This window comes from Myotis myotis, unplaced genomic scaffold (assembly GCF_014108235.1).
Source record: "Myotis myotis isolate mMyoMyo1 unplaced genomic scaffold, mMyoMyo1.p scaffold_m19_p_18, whole genome shotgun sequence".
NCBI classification, from domain to species: domain Eukaryota; kingdom Metazoa; phylum Chordata; class Mammalia; order Chiroptera; family Vespertilionidae; genus Myotis; species Myotis myotis.
The window spans coordinates 7,808,361-7,833,974 of NW_023416322.1; the positions used below are offsets into that span (position 1 = coordinate 7,808,361).

The window sequence follows — 25,614 nt, forward strand, 5'->3', positions numbered from 1 at the left end:
TGGGCTTTCTCACTCTGTTACTCGGCTACACAAGCTTTCCTACTGCACTGGGACCCCCAGCTCTTCAATTCTTCCCTTTTTTCCTGGATCCATCAGCCACCTCCTGGTTGTAGTCCTTTCCTTATAAAGCCTAGGCCCCGCAGTAGAGTAAATCAACTGCCCTCTGAAACACCCCATCTGCTGTCTTTCTGCTCACTCCTCTCTAAAACTCAAAATCCCAGATTAATCAAAGTACCCACCCTCCCTGCACTCAGCCAGACTATGGTGCTGCTATTGAAAATCATACTGCAATACAGATGAGGCCACACAGACCCACGGTCCCCAGCAAGCTGGGCCCAGCCCCAGATGCCATCTCCATTCTGTACCCCCACCGTTTTCCCAAGTCCTGCGACTCCCCTCTGCGCTCCCCACGGTGGACCTGGATCCTCCTCCACAGAGAAAACTGAGGTTATCAGACACACACTTCCTCAATTTCACACCATTTTACTCAGAAAATTACTGCACTTACCCTACCTGTCTCTTATCCTCCAATGTCGTCAGAAGAAGAAGAAAGAAGGAGGAGGAGGAGGAGGAGGAGGAGGAGTTGTTGTTCTCCTTTCTAAGGCTCACACGTCTGACCCACCATCTCCTCTGAGACTCTGCCCCATCCATAAGCTCTCAAACCTGTCTTCAACTTTTCCTTCTCCCCTGGCTCCTTCTCCTCAGCAAACACACTCAGGTATCTCTTCTTAAACCATCTGTCTGTCTGTCTGTTTCTCTCTCTCCACCCCACCCCTACTTACACCTGCCCCCTCATCCCTACACCTGTCAGGTAACACCTTCCCTCCCTTCCCTCTTTCCCTTCAGGGACAGGCTACTGGGAAGAGCCCTGACTTCTCCTCTCATGCACTCCTCCCCCTCCCCCACCTCTTTCCCTATCCTTATACATTGTGCCCGTATAATGTCATCCACCAGCAATAAGCTGACAATCCCCTAATGTACATCTAAGACCTCTCTCCTAGCCCCGGTTCATTTGGCAGCTGGTGGTCCAAACGGCAGTAAGAAAAGTACAAAACCAAACTCACCCTCTTTCTAGCCAAACTGTCCTTCAGGATTTCTCTTGGTGAATGGTACAGCCCGCCCCGTTGCCCAGACCGGAGCTCTGAACCACCTCGCACTCTCCCTCCGCTCCTTTCTACAATCACCTATGCAGGGCGAAGGAGTCCATCTTCCTTAAAGTTCTCAAATCTCACTTGTTGCCTCACAGATTGTCATCTCTCTGCCATGAACGAAGGGGATCTTTCTAAAAACACAGCATCATCATGTCGCTCTCTGAAAATCTCTCACCACCACTCATCGCTTAGAAGGGAATGCAAGTTCATCAGCCCAGGGCTGAGGGCCAGGTCTGTAAAACCAGGCAGGGCCCATAGCCCACCTCTGCCACGCTAGCAGGCAGCCCTGCCCCCTGCCGGGCCGAACTCCTGTGCTTCTCTCCCACCCCCATGCCTTTGCTCACTTGCTCTTCCATGGCGGGGGGGGGGGGGGGGAGCCCCATCTCCCTTACCTACAAGTCCAAACTCATTCTTTAAAGCCCACTGCAGACCCCCCACTGCACAGAACATCCCGATCCCCCAGAGCCGTGGTCGGCAAACTGCGGCTCACAAGCCACATGCGGCTCTTTGGCCCCTTGAGTGTGGCTCTCCCTAAGCCTTAGGAGTACCCTAACTAAGTTAATAACAATGTACCTACCTATATAGTTTAAGTTTAAAAAGTTTGGCTCTCAAAAGAAATTTCAATCGTTGTACTGTTGATATTTGGCTCTGTTGACTAAAGAGTTTGCCAACCACTGGCCAAGAGCAGCTAGCTGCTCCTCCTCTCCCCTCACTCTTAGAGTCTAGAACTTTCCACCCTGCAGTGGAACTGTTGGCCTTCCGTCTCCTTCATGAGACTGTGAGCTCTTTACAGGGAGGAACTTTTGCTTATCTCTTTATTGCCAGAGCCTAGCAGCTATAAGAAGCATTGCTAAGTACTTACAGAAGGAAGGAAAGAAGAAAGTGGGCTTTATTATAAGGTACTCCCCAAACTGGGAAATAAGATTATTTTTCAAATAAGATTATCTTACTTTTCCAGTAAGATCCTACATAGAAGGCTGAGATTGGCCATGTGAAGAAATCTAAGAATAGGCAAGTCCCCAAATCTTCCCTTTCCTCTCCGTCCATCATCAGTCATGGTTTCACCTCCATTCAGCAGCCTAGACACTGCTCCCCAAAGCTCCCCACTCCAGCTGTTCTCCTGCCAACCCCTCAGTACTCTAGCCTCCTTGTCTTTCTACCACTGCTTCCCAGCAACCCTCAGCCTTAGGTCAACCAAACCACCTGCCTTCCCTGCTTCCATAGCCAGGCTATGAGCATCACTGGAGGAAAGCCACACACCTGGGGAGTGGAGCCATACGGATTGAGTCTATGACCTCCGATGACCTTTTAACACTACAGATAATATTTCATATGTCCCTTGTTGACCACTGTCCTGTTCTCCAAACCTTGGGCATATTCTCAAATCCCCCAATACTTTTCCACCCACCCAGCTCCTCTCAGCAGAAAACCCTACCTCCTACTTCCCAGCAAAAGTTGAGGACATCAGGTGGGAATGCCTTTAACTTCCTAGAACTGCCCCCCGCAACCCCAACTTCAAATACCTTGTCAATGCCATCTCAGGAACAACAGCCCTTCCCTATCCAGGCTAACAGCCCCTCTGCATCTGAGTCCTGACTCCCCGGCTTCCGCTTTCTCCTGAACCTATCCACTGGGTCATTCCACTCCTGCTTCTAACACCTTGAAACAAACCAAAATGAACGAAGAAAACCTACTTCCACCTTGCATATCACCCTCTGCCCCTCATTTCCCTTAAGAGTCAAGTTTCCTTAAAAGGTTTTTTAAGCCCTGGCTGGTTTGGCTCAGTGGATAGAGCTTCGGCCTACGGACTGAAGGGTCCCAGGTTCAATTCCAGTCAAGCGCACATGCCCCGGTTGTAGGCTTGATCCCTAGTAGGGGGCCTCCAGGAGGCAGCTGATCGGTGATTCTCTCTCATCATTGATGTTTCTATCTCTCTCTCCCTCTCCCTTCCTCTCTGAAATCAATAAAAATATATTTTTAAAAAAAGGTTTTTTAAACATATTTCAAACATTTTAGAAAAGTAAGGAATAAAGCACCACTACATGTTGTTTTTCTCTAATAAAACATGACAAATAGAGCCGGAACTCCCTTTGAGCCCCTTCCAAACTTCACTACCTTTTCTTCCTCCCCAGAGGCAACCATTGACCCAAAATTAGTCTGCCTGTCCGTGGTTATATGTGTTCCCTGCATATTTATCTGTAAAAATGTAGTATTGTTTTTCATGTTTGTATATTTTACATAAATGATATATTTTTCATATTCTACAACTTGCTTTTTACTCAACATTACATTTTCAAGATTTATCCTTATTAACACATACACATATAGGCCGTTGAATTTTTGGAGAGTACTCCATTGCATGACTAGACCACACTGATTGTCTAGTTTCTTAGAAGAACAGTGTCTACTCTGCAGTGTTTTTCCACCTCCCCACCCCCTTCCTCTTCAGCCCTCCCTGGTTTGTCTTCCACCCTCGTCGCACCTCTGGAACTTCCCTGGTGAGGTGTCCAGTTACCATAGTGTTGCTACGCCCCATGGGTGTTTTCACCCAAGTAAGATCTCATGACATTGACCTCTCTGCAACATTTTCCTCTGGATTACTTCTTCCTCCGGAGACCCGCTTCCTTCCTCCTCCCTTTCTGAGCTCTCAACTGCCATGTCCTTCATGAGCTATCAGTGGTTCTCAATGAGGGTGGGCAGCTTTGTTCCACAGGGGTCACGTGACAATGTCCAGAGACATTTTTGGTTGTCACATGGTGAGGGCTACTGGCCTCTAGTGGGTAGAGGCCAAGGATGCTGCTCAACATCCTATAAGGAATAATCCCACACTGCAAAGCATTATCCAACACAAAATGCTAATGGCGCCGCGGTGGAGAGGCGCTGGTGTAGATGCTGGTTTTCTGTGAGGTTCTGGCCTGAGCACCCTCATTGGGCCTGTGGACAGAGCTGGACAGGCTAATGCGCTTCCTAGGATTCTGGACGGACAGCCTTCCTTGGAGGCTGGACTCACCCGGACGCTGGGCCGCTCTGGGGGGACCTCCGACACCATGTTGTGGTTGGAAACGTCACTGTTGGTGGTAGCCGGGCGTTTCCCACCTGCTTTATTGGACATGTCCAAGGCCGATCTGATTTCAAGTTGACCCAAAGAGAAGAAAGAGACTATTCAGAACCCAGAAACAATGGAAACCTCCATCCCTGTCCCACCCTGCCACCCCCTGTACCAACATCAGCACAAAATCAGATCCCTAAGTGCGATCAAGAGGTCATCCCAGCTGCTCCCTCAGCTCTTCTGAGACGGTCTGCCAGTAATCCCGGGCGTCTGCTCTTTCTTTCCTGTGAGCTTATTGAGAAAACCTCAACCCTAGGACTCTGGAATTCCTTTCCCTTTTCATTTAAAAGACACAATAGCCCAGCGCACTATGAGAGTCACTTAATTATCTTTCTTCTTTCCCTCACTGAGCCAAGATGCAGAGCCAGTGGAATTAGCATTTGGCTCCCATGGTCGTATCTGATTCCCTCACAACTCCCCTCAGAGGCCCCTGGGTGATGTGCCCAACCAACTCAGGCCTGTCTCGCTCCTCTAGCTCAGCCTGTGAGAGACACCAACCTGGGACCTGCTACATTTCGGGAAAAGTGGACGAGGGTGTCAAGCCAGAGGGTCTCAGCAGCGTCCATCCTCAGAACTGAGGGGCATGGCCCTAAATCCCTTTGCTCTCCTTCCCAGCTGCAAAGTGTGGAGGGAGGTGGATAACGATGGAAAGAACAGGCAGGGAGTGGGGCAAACCTACGTTTTCAAGTCAAATTTTTTGTTTTCTTCCGGGACCTGGCCAGTCACTGGGTGTAGAAATGTGTTCCGTCTTTCATTGTGGCTGTGGAGGCAAAAGAGAGAAATCGTGGTCAAGACGAAGAAAGTGGAAACACCGCAAAGGATGAAAGGGAGAGGGATGGCGACCACGTGGGAGCTCGTCCCTCTGCCCTCCAGTGGGATCCTGAGGCGGGTGAGATGGAAGCAAACAGAACGCCGGGCTGTGGAGAGAGCAGCGCAGTCAGGTTGGGGGAAGACACCTTTCACTGGTCACTGTTCACTACTTACTGGAGACCCCTGGGGCTGGAAATGAGCCCCACGTAACCTGTGGTCGCCCTGGGCAGATATGGGGTGGGCAGGGAACTCCAACAGCCAAGATTTTACGTGTGCTATGTCCCCTCCCAGAGACAAGGCCTGCCAGTGCTCCACATAAAAACTGCTCACTCATTTCTGCTGAGAGAATCCTCCCATGACCTTGGACTCCTTCCCCTGCTGCTCTGAGTTCCATCTCTTAGGAGAAATGAGAGGCACAGAAACTCCGTTCCTGAGCTTGGGCTGGGACCCGCCCCCCCTCCCCATCCCACACACACTCAGCCCAGGGTCTCCCAGGCTAAGTGCCACTGGGTATCGCTGAGACCTCAGGCGTGTCCCACAGTCAGGTTAAGTGCTGGCTCAGCAGTCAGATCTAATGGAGGGATGTGTGGCCCAGAAGTGGGGTGCTGTGAGGACAGCCTGCAGGAAGCAGGGGGCATGGGCCAGGGCGGGGTCTGTGCAGAGGCAGATGGGGGACAATATTGTGGAGGCTCCTTTGGCAAGTCCTGCGGTGCCTCCCAGCCGACTGAATGCCAGGCCAGTCCGTTCCCTGGTGGCTCTTTGGGGAGGTGGGGGAGGAGATGAATGTGGAGGGAGCTGGTACAGAGGGTCTGAGCCACAGCTGGCAGCCATTTGAGATGGATTCGCCACACAGGAGACCACCTGGCAAGAGAGTTGTAGGAGACTCAAGCATGCAGCCAGTGAGGGCTGGGAGGGTGCCGAGTCCTCCTCACCCAGCCCTGGGGAGACACAACCAGGACAGAGCCTGCTGAGGTTGTACCGAGGCTGTGGGTCCTCACACCGGCCACACTAGCACCCCCACAGCGGAGGGCCAGCTGGTCAGCTAGTGCCATGGGAAAGACTTGAGCCTGGCCCCTTCAGCTGCAGGAGAGAAGTAAAAGAACCTTGTGGAGACCCTTTCAGTAGCCCCGGGACACATCCCAGCCCCTGGGCTGCCTGTTGAAGCCAAAGATAATATCAAAGGGTATTTTTTCGGCTTCCAAACCAGCCATGTTGAGATAAAATTCAAAGGCATGTAGTGGATGGAAGCACTGCGGGGCAGTGGTGATGGCCTAGGGCAGTGGTTCTCAACCCTCTGGCCCTTTAAATACAGTTCCTCATGTTTTGGTGACCCCCAACCATAAAATTATTTTCGTTGCTACTTCATAACTGTCATGTTGCTACTGTTATGAATTGTAATGTAAATATCTGATATGCAGGATGGTCTTAGGCGACCCCTGTGAAAGGGTCGTTGGACCGCCAAAGGGGTCGCGACCCACAGGTTGAGAGCCGCTGGCCTAGGGGAAAAGCTGGGTTTTGCGGCCTGGGCTTGCTGGCCAGGACCCTGTCCGGCCAGCGTCCACCTGGCCCGGGTTCTAACACGAGTATATTGACCACCTGCTCCCGCTTCTCAAACTCTCTTCCTTCCTCCCTGCCAGGTGCAACCAGGACGCTCTCCTCAACTTACCCACAGGGGACCTTCCCAAGGATGGGTGGCTGTTTTCAGTCACCCTCATCCCTGGCTCTGCCCCCCCGGGCCCAGGGGGCGGGCGGTCTGACAACAAAGGTCCTTCAGGTGCCAAGGTCTCTGCTTTCCCCATGTGACACAGGGCACCTGTCCCTGCCCCAGTCCCCTGTGCTTTACACACTCCTGTGCTAACTCTGCTGACACCTTCCCTGCAGGCACCAGTACACACACACACACACACACACACACACACACACACACACACACACACGCACACACGCAGTCTGCTGTCAGCTGGCACTGTTTTCAGGGCACCGCCAATTCCTCCCTGCCCCAGACGCTCTACCCAGCAACCCCTACAAATGACGTCCTCTCTCCAGCCGCACCGCCAGTTCCAGCACAGCTTCCCCTTGACAAGCACTGCAATGCAGCAGCCACGGACCTAACGTCTCCCGCCTCCAGGGCGGGTCGGCAGACCCCACACTCTGAAGCCCGGGGGCCAAGGAGCCGCCAACTCCGCCTGCTCTCGCTGCGCTGGGCTTATGTCCGCTGAAGAAATCCCTACCTGACCCGGCGATCGGCCCGAAACTTCAACATCGTTTTGGCAGCTCTGTCCCCGTTCGGCAGCCTCGGAGGACCTCCCAGCCACCCTGCTCCTACCATCCTCTGAGCAGTAAGTCCTTCGGTCCCTGGCCGAGCTCCAGACGCTGCTGGTCCCCCCTCCCTCCCGGCTCTAGCACGAGGGAAGGGGGCGGGCTCTCCCCAGGTGGTGGGAAGGGTGCCCAGGTGCTCTACGGGGCCGGTGGCTCCCCAGCATCCAGCCCATCAGAGTGCTCCCGGCAGAGTAAAGCGAGCGGGGTGACCCCTCCCAGTCCAAGTCCCCCAGGAGGACATGCTGAGACGGAGACAGACATATGGGGCAGGTGTACACCTTCCAGGTCGTCCGACCTCACTGAGCTAAGGACACAGAGCAGCTGGGCAGGCGGAGGAGTCTGGGGCTGGCATGCCCGTCTGCACAGCAGCAGCTCAGCCAGCCGACCTGGGGGAAGGCAGTCCTCCCCGCCTGCGACTCCCAGCCCAGACGCTCCGATGCTGTGGGCGCAGGGGTTAAAGGGAGCTCCGTGTGCTACTGCTGCCCGGACGCTGAGGTGGATCTGTCTCCTCTCTCCTCGCCCAGCCTGCCCAGCCTTCTTCTGTCTGGACAGGAGCAGAATGAGCGAAGCTTTGCCAAGTCCCCCGCGCGCTCCCTTTGGACACAGCGCCAGCGCACTTGCTCTCGGCTTGGGGTGGTCCAGCAGAGGAGCACGTGGAGCCGGGCGCTGGGCTGGGGAGCCAGAGCCGGTGGCAAGAACCAGCTTCTTTGCTCAGGAGAAACGGCAGGAAAGCTTCTTTCCAAAGCTCGTGAGGAAGAGGGCGGCGAAGGGGCTCGGGGGGGTCACTGTGTGTTCATTTCTGAAAATCTTCCAGCTGCGATACGAGGGACTCCAGCTGGCACCATCAGATCTGCTCAAGGGCAAGGGGAGCTGCACTGTCGTTCACTCCCTGAACTCTCCACACCGCAGATGGTCAAGCTTCCCCTTCTCCAGGCATCCTCCAGGGCTTAGGGCCCTCGGGCTGCAAGGGCGCTGAAGGTCATCTCCTCCATCCCCCGCCTCCAGGCACGCCCGCTGGCTCTCCAGTCAGTCTCCTTAAGTGCCTTGCTTGTTCGTAAAGGGTTCTCACAAAGAAGGCTCCAGACCCACTGTTGTCTTATACTGCCGAGATGTCCCTTCTGATACCAATTTCCAGTTCCTCTGGCTTTCCAGATCATTCCATTTTGGTCTTCGGGTGATAGAATCCTTTTTGACCAACATAGTTCCTTTTAGCAGCACCAGGCATTCTATTGACATCATAGTCCGTTGTTATGGCAATTCTGTGATGTCACAACAGACACTGAAAGGGAGGGGCTAATCTAATTTTTGGACTGAGGGTAGAACTCAGTCAGAGGACAATGCAATCAGCAACCAGAAACGCAAATGGACAACATTATTATTTAACCCATGATGGAACGAGCTGGTCAGATAGAGCTGAGGCCTCAGCTGCTGATATTTAAGCAACGAATCCTAAACTCCAAAGGCCAATATACTCAGGCATTGAGTGGTATGTTTGCAAATGCTTTGTCCTAATGACAAGAGGCTTTGGCTTCCAGATGCCACACCCTCCCACCAGCTACCTGCGCCCTGCTATGGGCAGGAAGAACGGGACCCTCTCCTGGTGCGCTCCTGAGGCGTCTGCCCATGCACAGCAGGAACCCAGCATCTGCTGAATGAATGAGCCAGTGAATGAACAAAAGAAACTCGCCATGTTCTCATTTAATTTTTATCCATGTGCATTTGGAGTTTGACATTCTATCACCAAGGGCTTCCCTATCTCTGCTCTCTCTTAAAATTAATTACTTCCTCTCCACAAGAGAAGCTGTTTCTGCCCCCTCATTCCCTCGCTCATTCCCCTGCCTGGCTCCCCCTTGAATATCCAGCTTGGCTTGGATCCATCTTCATTAGGAGGGGAAGAAAATTAAGCTCATCGGCACAGGGGGAGGGGGCGGAGGTGCATTGGGAAAATGAGTTTTCTTCCTCTAGAAGCAAAATTACCCCCTTTTTCTTTCTGGCTGAGCTCAGGGGCCTCCCACAGCCTTTGCTTAAGTTGCAGGTTGAATTACTTCTCCCAGTGAGGACAGCACAGGGAATAGGAAGGAAGGCTCAAGGGTTTGCCCGGCCGGTTGAGAGCTCTGAGAGCTGGGTTACATCAGCACGCGGCACCCACAGTGTCTAGCCGGGGTTCTTTTCCTTCGCCACTGAATTGCACATACGGCAGGTTCCCATTGCAGGTTAGTCAGCAGGTGCAGGACACGAAAGGAAGAAGCAGGAGAGGTAACCATGTCAGTCTCCTCTGCCCTTTCTTCTGGGAGAGCAAAGGGCCTCCATTTCTCAAGGACAAGTGGTTATCCATCTCCAGATGGACCTCCCAAATGCCACCAGGGAAAGGCAGTAAAGTAGATTTGGGGGTGGAGGCAGGAGCACCCCTAAACTCCTGGGCTGCTCCCTAGGTGTTCACCTTGGCCGTTGTACCTATGAAGGCGGCCCCCATGGCAGTGCCATCAGTGGAAAGACAATTGGCTAAACCAGGCTTCTGGTCCAAGATCCAAAGTGAATGAGCACTTTGATTTGACCTCTCATGTGAAAATGAGACACCTTCTAATCCTATAAAACAATAGCTGTAAACGTCCAAAATGTGAAATGATTTATGCATAAGAGACCATGGTTATGATCGTTTTGCTTAAAAACAAAGAAATATGCCAGGTGCTGGATAGAAAATGACATCACATGGTCTCAGGCGCTAGCAGGCTGGGCATGTGGGGCTGGCGTTCCAGAAGTGCCAAAGGGAAGAGGCAGGTCCTCTCCGCTTGGCAGGCATCTGTCTCTCCATCTACTGGGGCTTTTCCACAGTTCAAGAGACGCTCGCAGCCTCCACGTCCTCGTGACAGCCTCCCTGCAGGGAGAAGTGTCCTGGTTCCTCTCCAGGCGTCCTCCCCAAGAGTCAGCCTCTATCTGGAGTGATGTCTGGCACTGAGTAGTCAAAAGCAGCACATGCAACCTGGGTCTTCCCGGCCCCGTGCAGGCATGCATGCTTGCACACGCACACCCCCAGGCTGGACGCCCAGAGCTCCCACTGTGATAAATATTAAACAACTGGAGAAAGACACTCAGCTCCTTGCAGCCCCGGGCCCCTCGGTTATCTGCCGTCCAGCAGGCCGCTTCATTTCCATAGCTCCCGAGAATCTGCTGGCGAGAACTAGCCCTGGCCAGGCCTCCTCATCCTCAGACCGGCGCTGGCTTCTGGCCTTACAGCTCATTAGATGGAGAGAGGACGGCGAGGTGAGTGGGCGGCAGGGCGGCCTCTGGCCCATCCCTCTCGCTTCCTTCTTCCCCCAGCAAATTCCAAGCCAACGCTGTCTATACTCCAGGGAGGATTTCTGTGGTCAGAGGAGAAGGTGGGGAGAGCTTTGGCTTCCTCTCTTCTCCTCCTACTCTGGATCGCATCGTTATTTTCAAGGCACTTTATCTGCTCCGGCATTCTGTCCCAATTAAAAACCAGCGAGGCTTACATTTCCAGCAACCCCGATGTGCCTGCTTCCTGGAGCGCCCCCAGGCATTCCTGGGAAAACATCCTCTCCCCAGCCAACCTCTCCCCGCCGCCAGAGTCCCTGTGGTGCCCACTGCTGTTGCACACAGAGAAGAGGCCCAAGTGAGTCAGGCCTGGTGCCACCTCTGGGCATGTGCAAGTGAGGAGCCTCCTTTCCATGTGCTGCCCACAGACCCAACACCAGGTCTGCAGGCTCTGGGGGCCCAGCTGCCAGCGTCGCACTTGCACTGGCTCTCTCTCCTCTCTGTCCCGGCCCCGCCCCTCCTCCTATGCCACAGTCATTTCCCACCTGGCAAGAAGAGGGTGTCCTCCTGCAAGCCAGCGAGCTTAGCCCTCTGAAGATGCTCAGTAAACCCGCGCTGCTCTTTCCTGCTTAACTGCCAGTGCTCACACCCCCTCCCTACCCTCGGGGCCTAAACACATTTCCTTACCCGCCTCCCCTGCAGGGGAAGGCCAGGCTGCCTGGGCGCTGCCTGGGCCCGCACCTCAGGCAGACAGCACGGAGCTGGCCCAGGGGCCAAGGGGTGGAAATCACCAATAAGACCCAGGTCTCCTCCCTCCCACCCCATGTGGATGTCCTTCCCCGAGTCTCACTGTAGCATCTCCTAACCCCTGCCCTGGCCTCTGCCTCCCTTTTCTTCAATAACAGGAGAGGGAGAAGCCTAAGGCAGCGGGAAGGGTGGGAGGGCCTGTGTCCTCTTTAGTCAGGACAACGGCTCATTGTGTGCACGTGTACACGTGTCTAGGTGTCTATATGTGTTTATGCATATGTCTGTGTGTGCATGTGTGAATGTGTGTGTATGTATGTATCTCTGTGTGATGCATGAGCGTGTGTCTATGTGTGTAGTGTGCGTTATCTAGTTTGTGCGTCTATGTATGTGTATGTGTGTTGTTCGTGAAGTATGTGTCTATGCCTCGTGTGTCTGTATGACTGTGTGTGTAAATGTGTGTGAATGAGCGTCGCGGTGTGTAAATGTGTGTATGTATGTTGCATGCGGTGTATGTCTATGTGTTATGGTGTGTGCATGTGTCTATGTGTGTACATGTCTATTGTGTATGCATGTAAATTTGTACCTGTGTGTAATGTGTGTATGTGTAACATGTATGTTTGTGTTATGTGTTAGATGTATGTATAGTATGTATAAGTGTAGACATGTCTATATGTGTGTACATGTCTACAATGTATGTGCGTCTGTGTGTGCAACGTGTGTAGTGTATATGTGTATGTATGTGGGTACATGTATGTAAATGTGTGTGTATGAATACCTCTCGGGGGAACTTCGTGGGGAATCTTCATGTTGATCTTCTACCCTAACTTGGACTATCTCATCTTCAAACTGATTATTTTGCTTTGTGATCTCCTTTGTCTTCTGAAGAATGAAGGTGACCGGGGTGGCTATTCAGCATTGCCACGCCGGTTATGGAAATGTGGAACTTCTGCCTTATTGGTTGGTAAAGAGCTGCTCCGCCAGCCTCCTCCGCCTGTCCCCCCCCACCCCCCCACCAGCCTGTGACCCGGCCCTCCCCACGTCTGGGTGACCCAGAGATGCCGCAGGGGCTCCAGGACTCCCATGTCCTTCACATTGCTACATTACCGAATGCCGCTCCTGGGACAGCCGTTCCTTAACTGTCTGAACACAATGTCCCTTCAAGTGTTAAAAACTGTGGTTCTTGGCCCAGAGATCGTCATGGGCAGGATGCGGGCATTGGCTCCTCACACCCTGTCCCAACGTGGGAAACTGGGCCACCCAGTTCCCTGGGGCCCCTCACACCCCCGTCCCTGCTTTGGTTTGCTCCCTGCGAGGGGAAGGACAGTGAGAGAGGGAGGGCCAGGAGCTTCGGGGTGCCAGCTCCACATCTTCCTTCTCCCAGCCCTTCCTGCCCAGCGGCCCTGCTCAGCCAGATAGGAGGGGGAAGGAGGCTCCAGTCCCCTCCCGGCAACCTCCACGTTGCCTTCTCCTGACAGCCACGGGGAAGGAGTGCCGAGAGGTAGGGCAGGGCAATAATTAATGACCCCGCCTCCCCAGCTGAGCCCCACCCCAACCCCCTACCCTTCAGAGGCTGAGGCGGCCCAGCTGTCCTCTCGCCGGCCCATGGAAGGTCATTCGCTCCCAGCTCAGCAGCTTTGGTTCTGGCCCCGCAGAGAGCTGTGACTGACTCGCCGGGAAGAATTCCACCAAGTAAGTGTTTGCATGAAGCTGGGCTGATGTCCCTCCTTCCACACCCTCAAAAGCTACAAATGCCTAAATGTCTTCTTGGGTCCCAATCCAGCAACGTGAGAGGGACAAGCTGTTCTATGCCTTAGTTTCCTCCCTTTAAGAATGAAACAATGGCAATAAGCAATGTCCTGTTCAGACAGCACCACTTTCCCACCAGACTGGACAGCAGAGGAGGAGAGGAGATAGTGCCGAGAGGGGGTGCAGAACTGAGGGAAAGAGCCGCATGCAAGGACGTAGTCTCTGGTCCTCATGCTGGGAGGAAGGCAAGGCCCATTTTAGAGTCAGGGACACTGAGGCCCACGGCCCCAGCTATGGCGACAGGAGAGACAAGACAAAGTTCCCGTGTCCTTGGTGGCCCCAGTCCCTTCTATCTACCCAGCCCGAGCTCCTTGTGTCCAGGAAAGAAAAGGAAGAGAGTTTCGTGGCCCAGGGTGATTGCAGCTCCACAGGCCGCTGGGGACACAGGGATGAAAGGCACAGACCCTCTCACTCGTGACTCCTGTGGGCATAGGCTGGGGACTGTGTGATGGGGGGAGGGCGGGAGTGCTGTCTAGGTAGAGAGGTGTGGCAGGACAGCCACACCCACACTGCACACAGCCTAGCCTTCTTTGTCACTGTGCCCTGGCCAGCACCTCGCACACAGCAGGACCCGAATGGCCGTCTGATGGAGCGGCTGTGGAGGCGGGCTCGGTCTGCCCACGGTGCGGGCGGGGGCATGTGCCTTCTGCTTTGTGGTGTTGAATTGTGAGTGGGAAAGGCAGGAGAGCTCAGCCTCAAATCCTCTCACGGGATCCCATGGGCCGGTTCTCCATCTGCTCCGGGCCCCTCCTCTCCCTTGCCCCTCCCCTCTGGCCAGCCGGACTCTGGTAAGAATCTACAAAGCAGAGGACTTGTCTGGGGAGGAGGAGAGCAATAAATCAATGGGAGTGGGAGAGCAGGAGCTGGGCGACTACTTCCGGAGGAAGGAGCCTTTCCCTGGGGGGCGGGGGGGGGTGGGGTGCACAGGGTGAGGGTGCAGAGGCAGGTGGGATGGCAGCAAAGCTCCAGGGTAAGTTGCTCCTGGGGCCCAGGGAGGCTCAGCTGCATGTGCCTCCTGGACTGGGAGTGAGAGGCCGGTGGGGACACACATGGATTGTGGGAAATTCTGAACACGTCCTTTGCCAGGACTGAGTCTGGAACGTCCCATGTGCTTGGGGAGCTTGCCTAGCGCTCTGGGGGCAGAGGAATGTCCTGGATTGCTGTCTGCTGTGGTGGGGACCCAAAGGGAGCATGGAGACGGGCCACTGGCGGAACCAGCCGGAAACCAGCCGTGCTTGGAGAGTCGCCAGTGCCTTCTCCCTCCACGGACTGAGGACAACCGCCAGAGCTCCTGTGGCATCTCCGAGCAGAAAAGCACGATGTGGAGGGAAAGGACTTGCAGACATTTGAGGAAAGCTGTCTGATGAAGACAGAGAATGGGCCGTGCGGACTACCCTGAAGGAAAGGGGGCGGGGCTCCCAGAGCCAGGAGTCGCTGCCTCTTCCTTCCTGGGCCTCAGTTTCCCCATCTGTAACCTGGACAGATACCGGAGTTACTGGGGGGATTAAACAAGATCACACTGAACATCCAGGACAGCACTTTTCAACCTTTTCATCTCCTGGCACACATAGACTAATTACTACAATTCTGCGGCACACCAAGAAATATATATTTTTTGCCAATCTGACAAAAGTATAAATTTGATTGATTTACAAAAAAATAAAAGTGATTTTACCTATACTTGTATTATAAGGTTTTCTGGTACCAAGAATTAACCAATAAGGTGCAACCTTATTATGCCATCCTATATAATAATCCTATATAATAAAGAGGTAATATGCAAATTGACCATCATGCCCTCGCACAAGATGGCTGGCAGGGGAGGGCAATTGGGGGGGACCAGGTCTGCAGGGGAGGGCAGTTGGGGGCAACTGGGCCGGCAGGGGAGGGAAGTTGGGGGCAATCGGGCTGGGAGGGGAGCAGTTAGGCGTCGATCAGGCTGGCAGGGGAGTGGTTAGGGAGGGGGTGATCAGGCTGGCAGGCAGAAGCAGTTAGGGGCAATCAGGCAGGCAGGCAGGGAGGCGAATGGTTGGGAGCCAGCAGTCCCAGATTGTGAGAGAAATGTCCACCAAGGGGTCCCAGATTGGAGAGGGTGCAGGCTGGGCTGAGGGACAGCCCCCCGACCCCCCCCCCCCGTGGATGAATTTCATGCACCGGGCCTCTAGTGTAAACAATAAGATGCAACCCTAGTATATGACATAGTATATGGCCTGATCGGACAGCTATTGCTGTGTTGGCTGTTGTCATTTTTTATTTGACAATCTAAGGGAAAAGGGGTCAGTGCCCCTGACTAGAGAGTCAGGTATTGCATGCTTTAGAAATTCTTGGGGCACACCGGTTAAAAATTGCTAGTCTAGGGAAATGCTTGACACCCAATAGTTGCTCAGTAAGTGGCTGATGTCACAATCATTAATAAAGTAAAGGGATAAAATAAAACAAGCAGCACTATCTCAGATCTGTGCCAGCCAATGTAACAGCCATTAGTCATAGGTAGCTATTCACAATTAATGCATTCAAATGAAATAAAATTAAAATCCAGTTCCTCAGTCGTACCGGCCACATTTCAATGGCACCATGGCTGCCACAGTGGGTGGGGCAGCGGTAGCAGCTCCACGGGCAGGGCAGTCTATTGGACGGCGCTGGGCTCGGTGTCTCCAAGCCACTCTCCAGCTCTAACACTTCACTCCCGACCCGCTTGTCCTTCCACAGCTTGTGCTCAGGGTCCTCGGGGAATCACATGTGCCCTGACAGTCCCCCGTTAAACAAAGAGGAAGGGGAACCTACTGCCAATAACAATAACAAAAATGTTGAAAATCTAAAACCAAATAATACATTTCAAAATCCAATGATAATCCATCATTTTTGAATAGTATATGTATGAAGACCCCCCCTTCGGAGTTTAAAACTATTGTTATTAACAGCCCTACTGGGGCAGGTGGGGGTGGGCGAGGCATTAGGTGCCGGTTATAGTGTAGCTCCGGGAGGAGAGATGAAAAGGGAGAAGAGTTCAGGAGAAAAAGTCTAGACACACAGGGACGTGTTCCTCCCTCCTGACTGCCTTTTTTTTATTTTTATTTTTTGCTTGGATCGGACAACTTCTGGCCGAGGCTGGAGGTGGGGAGAGGAAAAGTGGTCTGCAGGGTCTTTTGGTCTAGAGCAGCGGTTCTCAACCGGTGGGTCGTGACCCCTTTGGGGATCGAACGACCCTTTCACAGGGGTTGCCTAAGACCATCGGAAAACACACATATAATTACATATTGTTTTTGCAATTAATCACTATGCTTTAATTATGTTCAATCTGTAACAATGAAAATACATCCTGCATATCAGATATTTACATTACGATTCATAACAGTAGCAAAATTACAGTTATGAAGTAGCAACGAAAATATTTTTATGGCTGGGGGTCACCACAACATGAGGAGCTGTATTAAAGGGTCGCGGCATTAGGAAGGTTGAGAACCACTGGTCTAGAGCAAGACAAGCCAGCAGGAGGGGGCGGGGGGACCTAGGAGCTGCCACCAAGGACAGTGGGCTTAGGAGTCTTCCTTCCCCTGCACCTGCCCGGTCCACACCCAGACCTGGATGGAACCTGTGCTAGCACATGGCACATGAAGCAGGGGCCAGGGTCTGCTCGTGGGCAGCTGTGGCTTAGAGAAGGGAGGATGGAAGAGGTACTCCCAGGCCTAGACCCCAGCCTGGAGCCCAGACAGGAAAGAGGGGCCGTGGGGAGGAAGGGAAAAGGGAGGAGAAAGGGAATCAGGTAAGGGACACTGCTGCTCTCTCCCCGTCCCCCTGCCGTGCAGTGGCCTTGAAGGGAGATGAGCCATGACAGGAGGAACCGTGCTTTGGGAGGTCAGCAGAGAGGAAGACAGGTCTGGGCCAGGGCAGAAGCCAGTCTGAGTAAGTGACACCTGAGTAACAGGTGCCGCTGCCTACACCTGTCGGAGCATATGAGTAACTACCCTGCTGCTGCAGCTTCTGGCTGGGCCTGGGAATAGCACGTGCTACATAATTCACAGGGCCCCGTGCAAAACAAAAATGCAGGGCCCCTTGCAAATTAAGACTCTCAGGATGGCAACAGCAGAGGGGTGCACCAAGCCCTCCTGAGCATGCAGGGAGACTGCACGGGTTGCACGCCCAGGGAGCCCCCACAGGCTGGAGTGCCCATGCCCCCGTGTGCTTCTCCCAAAGGCTGGTCACGTGGCGGCTCACTCCCGGTACAAGGCAGAGCACGACCCGTGGCCCCCTCCTCTCCAGTCTCTACACCCCCCACCCCCCACCCCTGCCCCGCCTTGGCTCACATGCCCAGAAACTGGCTGTTGTGCTCTTGCCCTGCGGCGCCCAGGGCTGGCACCTCCCCCTCGCTGAGCCTGGTTTCTGTTTGCCCGCGGGCAGTCCAGCCAGAGAAAGCACCAGGAAGAGCCAGCACCCTGTGGGTTAGCCCTATCTCTCGGATCTGCCTCAAGACTGGCACGGGGCGCACTCTGTGCCTCCCACAGACGCCTCCGGGGCCGCCTCCCACCACCATGACTTCACCCCAACCTCTTTCCTCCCCAGAAAGAGGCCGAGGACAAAAGGGCTCCGGGCTTAGGGGGCAAAGTCAACAGTTCTGCTTTGGAGGCTAGTAAGGCCCTCATTTCCGTCACGTGCATGTGCGGGCACACGCAGATCTCAGCTGAGAGCAGTCGGCCGGTCCACCCCCTGCGACAGAGCCGGGCGCTCTGGCCACACTCTGCACGATCGGACTTGTCACGAGACGGGGCCGAGTGGGAGAGCCGTGTTTCGGAGGTTGCGGGAAAGAGGGTCCTAAATGGGAAGTTGAGGACAGCGGCCAGCAAGCACCTGCACCCAAAAGATTGGCGGCCTTTCTTCCTAGGTTTCAACTTTGCTGCCCAATGACAACTTTGTCTTCGTAAGGAGTTAAGAGTTCTCCCCCCAACTCTGCACCGGCTGTGTCTCCCGTCCACGTCTCCAGCCTAAATAACAGGGATGCAGGGCAGGCACATCTCAGTCTTCCCCCGGCTGCGCCTCCTCCCCGGCCGTCCCAGGAGGTCAGCCCTCGAGAGGCCGGCGCTGTGCTCTGCCCGGAGCAGGAGACAATGGCTCCGAGAGGGAGGCAGAGCGGCCGCGGCAGCTTTGTGTGGGGTGGCCACGAACCATTGTCTCCGCCTCGGAACAATGGTTTGCATCTCTGGCTCCCGTGCCCACGAGTTCGCCCCCTGGATGGACTAACCCAGCCCTGGGGGTTCCCTTCTAATAAACAGGCAGGATACAGAAATCTGGCCCCAAGCTGGGGGTTTGTGTCCGGTTGCAACAAAAGCCGGCTCCAGCGGAAGAAAAGACACGGGTGCATCCGAGTGTGCCCTCACCTGTCCCAGAGCCACCCAGACAGACAGACACACAGACAGGGGACAGACAGCCAACCACTCACTCACCGGAGCGTTCTGCGGGGCCCTCTGCTCTCACTCCTGTCACACTCAGCAATAGGGAAAAGGCTTCCCTTGAAGACTCACCAGGTCCCTGGGGGGTAGCAATCATTAACAGCCACACATGCTGGCTGGCCTTAACCCCTTCAGCGCTGGGCTGGCTCCAGCTGGCTGGTGGGCCGCCCTGTCCCCTCCCCAGCCCCGAGGAAGTGGCGGCTCCCACCTCGCCGCCACGCCACGCCACGCACCTGAGCAAGCACTGCCTCCCATGTGCAAGGGAGCCCTCCAGTCCCACCCCGGCCGCCCCGCCTGATTGGCGCTCACTCGCAACCTGAGGCCCTGGGCTCTGGCACGATGCCCAATTGGATGAGCCCACATTATGAAATATTTGCTTCACGGGCCAATAGAGGAGCCGGGATCTGGGGGAGGGATGATATTTTTATTTATTCCTGGTGGAGGGAGCGCAGACAAAGGTAGTCATAGCATTCCCAGCCTGGGACAGAGGCCGTGGGAGGCGGGCCGCGGGCCGCGGAAGGGCCTCTGTCCCGGCCCAGCGCACAATCCCTGCAGGTGGCTGAGCAGTTTCAGCTCCTGGCTGTTTAGCTAGAGGGTTTTCTTTGCTTAATCACGGCCCGCCTCGCTCAGGGATTGGAGAGTGGCACTAGGAACTGAAATGGAAAGGAAGAGGGGAAACAGCTTGACAGGCAAGGACTGCTCGGGTCTGCATGGACCACGCGGCCACAGGTCGTCTCTACAGGTCATCGCAGCAGAAGTCATTTTCACACCCTCGCAGGATGCAGGTGAAAGGTGGGCAGGAATGGGGAGACACGGATCCCCTCTTCATCCCTTTAAAAATAGGCGGCTGATTTGGGGAAATCTACATCCAGCATAAAAGTGTCTCCGTGTAGGATGCATGTAAATCTACACAGATACGTGCGAATGAGGAGCTGCAGGCTCTTTGGAGTTAAGTCCGTGGCCGGATTTTTCTAGTTTGAGCAAAACATCAGGTAGTCCAAAGCCTGTATCAGAGCATCTCACCAGAGCAAAGATATGAGCAGAGAGAACATTAAGAGCTCAATAAACATATTTATGGAACGTTCACTACACAGAAAGCCTTTAAGTGCCGTCTAGTAGGGATTTTAAACCATGATCATGAATATGATGGGATATACAGGAGAATGCAAATGCCCTCGCGCTCACACCCACCATGAACACTCTCTTCCCCTTTCAGGTCCAATGGGTGATGGGGCTGCTCCACCTCGGGCCAGCGTGGGTCTAGTCGCTGGCACCTTCTCCTTATCACTGCTGGTTCCTGTTTGGCTATCAGTAGCCCAGCCACTGTGGCTCAGGACCTGGGCTTAACGCAGCCGGGGGCCTTATCTTATCTGCCGGGCTGCCTCCCCAGTGGCCTGATGGCTGGTTGGCCCCGGTCTCTTAAAGGGGCTACACTACACTGTCACCTGTTTCATTCACTCCCAAGTATACCCCCCAAACCCGGGGAGCGCTGCCCATGGAGGGTCAGATGCACCAGGCCACCCCCTCTCTGGCACCCTTTACAGCCACAGCTGACTGCAGGGCTGCTAATGGAATGTGCTCATGACTTAAAACAGGGAAAGATGCTGATGTTTTAGATGTCGTTTTAAATGCTTAGCATATCACGCAAATACCCTGCACCTCTGTACTTCCAGGCTCCTGCTCTGTTAAGTTTTAAAAAGGGGATCAGGATACAAAGTCCATATTCTTTTTTTAAAAATCCGTTGTATCTCTATATACTAGTTGCAAACAATGAAAAATTAAAATTTTAAAACATCACAATAGCGTAAAAATAGGAAATATGGATAAATTTACAAAAGATATGCAAAATCTACACACTGAAAACTACAAAGCATTGCTGAGAGAAGTGAACTAGAACCCAAATAAAGGGAAAGATAAACTGTTTGCATGGACCAGAAGACTCAATCTTGTTAAGAGAGCAATTTCCCCATATTTTTCCATGGAGTCATCATAATCCCAAACAAAATCCAAGCAAATTCTTTGTAAACATTGACAAGCTGATTTTGAAATGTATATGGAAATTCAAAGGACCCAGAATAAGTAAAACTTTGAAAAAGAAGAATAAAGTTGGAAGACAGACTACTGACTTATAAAGCTACAGTAATCAAGACAGTGTGGTATTGGCATATAGATGAATAGATAAATGTTTATTAGCCAATGTCACCCCAATGAATTCAAATTAAAGCATAGATAAATGGAGCAGGAGAGTCCAATGATAAACCATGCATATATGGTCACCTGATTTTCAACAAAGGTAAAAAGGCAATTCAGTGGGGTAATATAGCCTCTTCAATACAGGGTGCTGGGAGAACTGGTGATCACGTACCAAAACAAAATAAAAATCCTGACCTACAAACATTCAATAATTAACTCAATCAAGAACGGGCGGTGTTGCTCAGTAGTTGAGCGTCAACTCATGCACTAAGAGGTCGCTTGCTCGCTTCCCTGTCTGGGCACATACCCAGGTTGCGGACTAGGTGCCCAGGAGGGGGCATGCAGGAGGCAGTCAATCGATGTTTCTCTCTCATCAATGTTTCCATCTCTCTATTCCACTCCCTTCCTCTCTCTATAAAAATCAATTTTAAAAAGATTTAAAAAAATCAACTCAAAATCAACTAATATCTAAATGTAAGAGCTAAAACTAGAAGAAAACAGGAGAAACAACTTAATGACTTTGGGTTTGGCAAGGATTTCTTGAATTAGACACAAAATGCACCAACAATAAAGAAAAATCAATAAACTGAACTTCACTAAAATAAAAAACTTTGCCGTTCAAAAGACACTCTTACAAAAAATGACAAGGTAAGCCATACACTGAGAGAAGAGATTTGCAAAACATGTAACTGGCATCAGACTTTTATGTAGCACGCATAAAGAACTACTACACTTACTATTAAGATGGCAAAAACACAATAAATAATGGGCAAAAGATTTAAACAGACACTCCGTCAAAGAAGGTATACAAGGTCAAAGTGCATGGAAGATGCTCGATGTCACTGTCTCTAGGAAAATGCAAATACAAATGAGCTAACACCACAGGCCCAACAGAACAGCGCCAACGAAAACTGACCATACCACGTATTGGCACGAATGTAGGTGACCTGGAACTCAGACACTCCTGGTGACAATGTAAATGGCATCTCCACTTTGGAAATGTTTGGCAATTTCATTTAAAGTTAAATAGACAGTTATCAAACAAGCCATTGATTCTCTTACGTTTGAACCCAAAAGAAATGCAAGCACACGTCCACACGGAGATTGTAGACAAACGGTCAGAGCGACTGCATGGGAAGAGCCCAAGCTTCAAATACCCAAATGTCCATGAAAACGTGAGAGCAGTGCGTGTGTCACACCCAACGAATCTGCCTCAGCAACAGAAAGAAGTGAATTACTGATCTCCACAACACAGATGCATTTCAAAATAACTACACTGAGTAAAAGAAGCCAGCCCCTCCACCAATAAAAGTGTATAGTGTCCGATTCCATTATATAAAATTCTAAAAAAAAAAAAGCAAACTAATCTATACTGACAGAAAGCAGATCAGAAGTTGCATAGGGAGGGAGTGAATAGAGGAATTTCAAAGAGGCAGGAAGAAACTTTGGGATAATGCATATATGTGCACTATTTTAATTGTGGGTATAGTTTCACAAAACATATCAAATTTTACCCTTAATACTAGTAAAGGTATATAAAAGCGGGGGAGCCTTCAGCAGAGACACTGAAGAAAACCACCCAGCTACTCTTGGCCCATCCATTCTGTCTACACCGTGATGGAATGTGGATGGAGGGGGAGGATCCAGCTTCTCCTTGTGACCTGCTTTAGTCTGACAGAAATGCTGATTAAAGGCAGGAATGGGCTTAGCCCCTGAATCAGCCAGGACTCTTCTCAGTGATTTAGGTCAAATAATGTGGCCGATCTGAATGTGGTCTTTATAAAAAGACAGGATTATTTGTTTTATGACAGAAGGGATAATATCGAATAAAACCCTTTACGTTCCCAAAGCACACTCATCATTCTCCTTTATGGTCATTTGATTCCTTTATGGTCCTATGAGGTGGGCAGAAAAATATTAACACTTTCATTTAAAACCTGCCCCCCCCCACACACACACACCCACACAAACTCCTGAAGCTTAAAGAGGTAAATATAACCCAGCTCCTATATGAGGCAAGGCTGAGTCCTACAGTTGGTCCAGATCTCTCTCCTGCTACCTCAGACCTGCCCCTGCAGCCTGGCGAACACCCTCCCTGGGTCCCTCAGCCTGGTTTGTCCCAGAGCCATGGGGAACATGGACCTGCACCCCAGTGCTCACCCAGCACCGGGCGGATGCTCTGGACAGCGGCCAGTCACAGACCTGGAAGGGGCTCCCAGGATGGATGAAAACAGCGGCAGATCCAGGGTCAGAATAGGTTCAACAAAGGGGAGTGGTCAATGTTAAGACCGGGAAGACTGGTAGACGTGAGGGGATCCAAGGATCTAATTAGAACACGCATCTGATGAGAAAAGAGTGGGGAAATCCAACCCCACACCCCTCCCAGGGCAGGAAGTCTGGTGGGTGTGGAGGCAGCTGGAAGCTGTTAGAGGCTCCAGGCCAGAGCCCCGGCTGGCCGCCAGGCCTCTGTGTCCCTCCTCTCCCTCCTGCTCTCTCTGTCCTCCATCCTCCCTCCTCCTCCACTCTGGCCGGGGGGCAAGAGGAGTGCTGGCTGGGCGCCCACCTCTCTCTCCCTTGTTCTGAGGACAGGATGATGGGAAAACCTGCAAAAACTCAGTAATCAGGATTAATAATATTTTAATGCAAAATTTTAAATAAACATTAATGCAAAAAAAAAAAAAATCTGTGACGAATGAAGTATTTTCAATAAAGACCGGATCAGTATTACTGAATTTCCTTTTGGCTCGAGGCACCCACATGGCTTGGAGGGGCACTGGTCCTGATCCGGTCTTTATTGAAAAGGTTGATATTTTGTTCTTCGTGAATTTTTTTGTACTTCTTTTTATTTTTTAAGATATTGCATTAAAATAATGTGGCCGATCTGAATATGGTCTTTATGAAAAGAAAGGGTTATTTGTTTTAGGACAGAAGGGAAAAAATACCAAGTAAAACCCTTTACGGTTCACAAAGCACTCTCATCATTATCTCATTGGGTTCTTTTATGGCCCTCTGAGGTGGGCAGGAAAATGTTGTTTATCTTGATTACTGAGTTTTTGGACCTCCTCTTACCTTTTGAGCCTAAGGAGAGTGCCTTACCCTGTGAATCTGGGGGAGGAAGAGGGAGAGGGGGGACTGGACAAGGTGCAGGAAGGACTAGGGAGCTCTTCAGACATCCTTGGTGCATATCAACAAAGAAAAGGCTGAGAAACACCTCTAGTCTTAAGGGGGGTAGAAATACGGTCCTGGATTAAACTCTAATGACATTATTAGGGCAACTGGTGAAATTTAAATACGGGCTGCATAGAAGAAAATAGTATTGCAGCAATGTTCTATTTCCTGAATTGGTTCACTGGGCTGTGGTATGCAAGACAATATCCTCGTTTTTAAAGGGAAAAAAAAAAGATGAAAAGAGCCCAGAGGGTGACCGCTGCCGGACAGCCACCACCGGGGACAGCGGAGAAGGCTGATGGCAGGAGGTCTCGTCCAGAGACTGGGCACTGGAGGGCTGGTTGGGCATTTTTCTCCCGAAGAAAGAATTAACCTTCAATTCCTAAGTCACTCCTCACCCTCCCCAGGAAGACTTGGGTATCCTCATAAAAAAAGGAAATTCACACTTACCTAAGCCATGACCCTAGCAAGCGCCTGTCCTGGGCTGATGGAGGAGAATCCTGAGAGACCAGGTAAGCGGCCCAAGGCTACAGTTAGGAGGTGGGTGGGCTGGGATTAGAGCCCAGGACACAGTCCAAAGGCAGCTCTCTTCCCACTTTGCGTTCTTGTGCAAATCGAAATTCCCTTCTCATGCATCATCCTACAGCTAATCTCCTAGTTTATTTTTACTGACTTGAATCTGCACTGGCCTTGAGATTGTTGGCTCTAGAGTCAGACTGCCCCAGTTGAAATCCTGGCTCCACCAGTTACCACCTAAGGGGCTTTGGGTGAGTGACTTAATCCCCCTCTGCTTTCTTTCCCCAGCTGTAAAAAGCATTAATATAAGAACCTGCTTTGTGGGTTTTTTTCAAAGGATTAAATGAGATGATACAAGCAAAGATTTTAAGAGAGGTTGGGGCACCTAGTAAGTGCTCAATAAATGTCAGTAATAATTCCTCCCTGCCCCTGCCTTGGACTGTCCACTCATGGGAAGCAATGGCCTGCTAGTGATGATAGAACCCCTCGGCACTTTGACAGATGAAGATGGATGCGTAATAATTGCTCCTAAGGAAGTTATCCATCAAGATGGCACCAGGAGATTCCTAAATCTAGTTTGTAATGCCCTTACACCACCTCCCACTTCCTTTTCCCGAGGAGTCAGAATAATGCACACCTGGGAAGCTCAGGGAGGTCTGCCCCCAGCACTCTGTGACCTGGGGGTGAATTTTTCCTGTGTCATATCACACTTGGAAGTTAAAAAGCAAGTCAGTTCGTCCGGCCAGCATGGCTCAGTGGTTGAGCATTGACCTATGAACCAGGAGGTTCGATTCCTGGTCAGGGCACATGCCCAGGTTGCAGACTCAATCCCCAGTGGGGGATGTGCAGGAGGCAGCCAATCAATGATTCTCTCTCATTATTGATGTCTCTCTCTCTCCCTCCCTTTCCCTTCCTCTCTGAAATATATATTTCACAGGTAATCTTTCTGTCTTAAAAAAAAAAAGCAAGTCAGTTCTGGGGTTACATCACTGGGGTTGCATCACCGGAGTTAACTGAGAAGACAAGTTCTAATGCTTTCGCTGTACCCATCCACTATATATAACATGGGCCAGTGCTT

The 25,614-nt window shown here is 52.0% G+C and overlaps 1 protein-coding gene across 16 annotated transcripts in view; it reads right to left on the bottom strand.

The window, feature by feature from the left end:
* PLEKHA6 (pleckstrin homology domain containing A6) overlaps positions 1–25,614 on the bottom strand; it is a 132,604-nt gene that overhangs the window by 34,716 nt on the left and 72,274 nt on the right. For 14 of the 16 annotated variants that reach the window (XM_036343342.1, XM_036343339.1, XM_036343335.1 and 11 more), the window contains 2 exons: positions 4,940–5,020; positions 4,162–4,276 (listed from right to left, as the gene is read on the bottom strand). In XM_036343342.1, coding sequence (XP_036199235.1) covers positions 4,162–4,276; positions 4,940–5,020 — 196 coding nt within the window. Of the gene's footprint in view, positions 1–4,161; positions 4,277–4,939; positions 5,021–18,653; positions 18,855–25,614 lie in introns of those variants that run through there. The other 2 variants (XM_036343348.1, XM_036343343.1) reach the window with 2 other exon arrangements.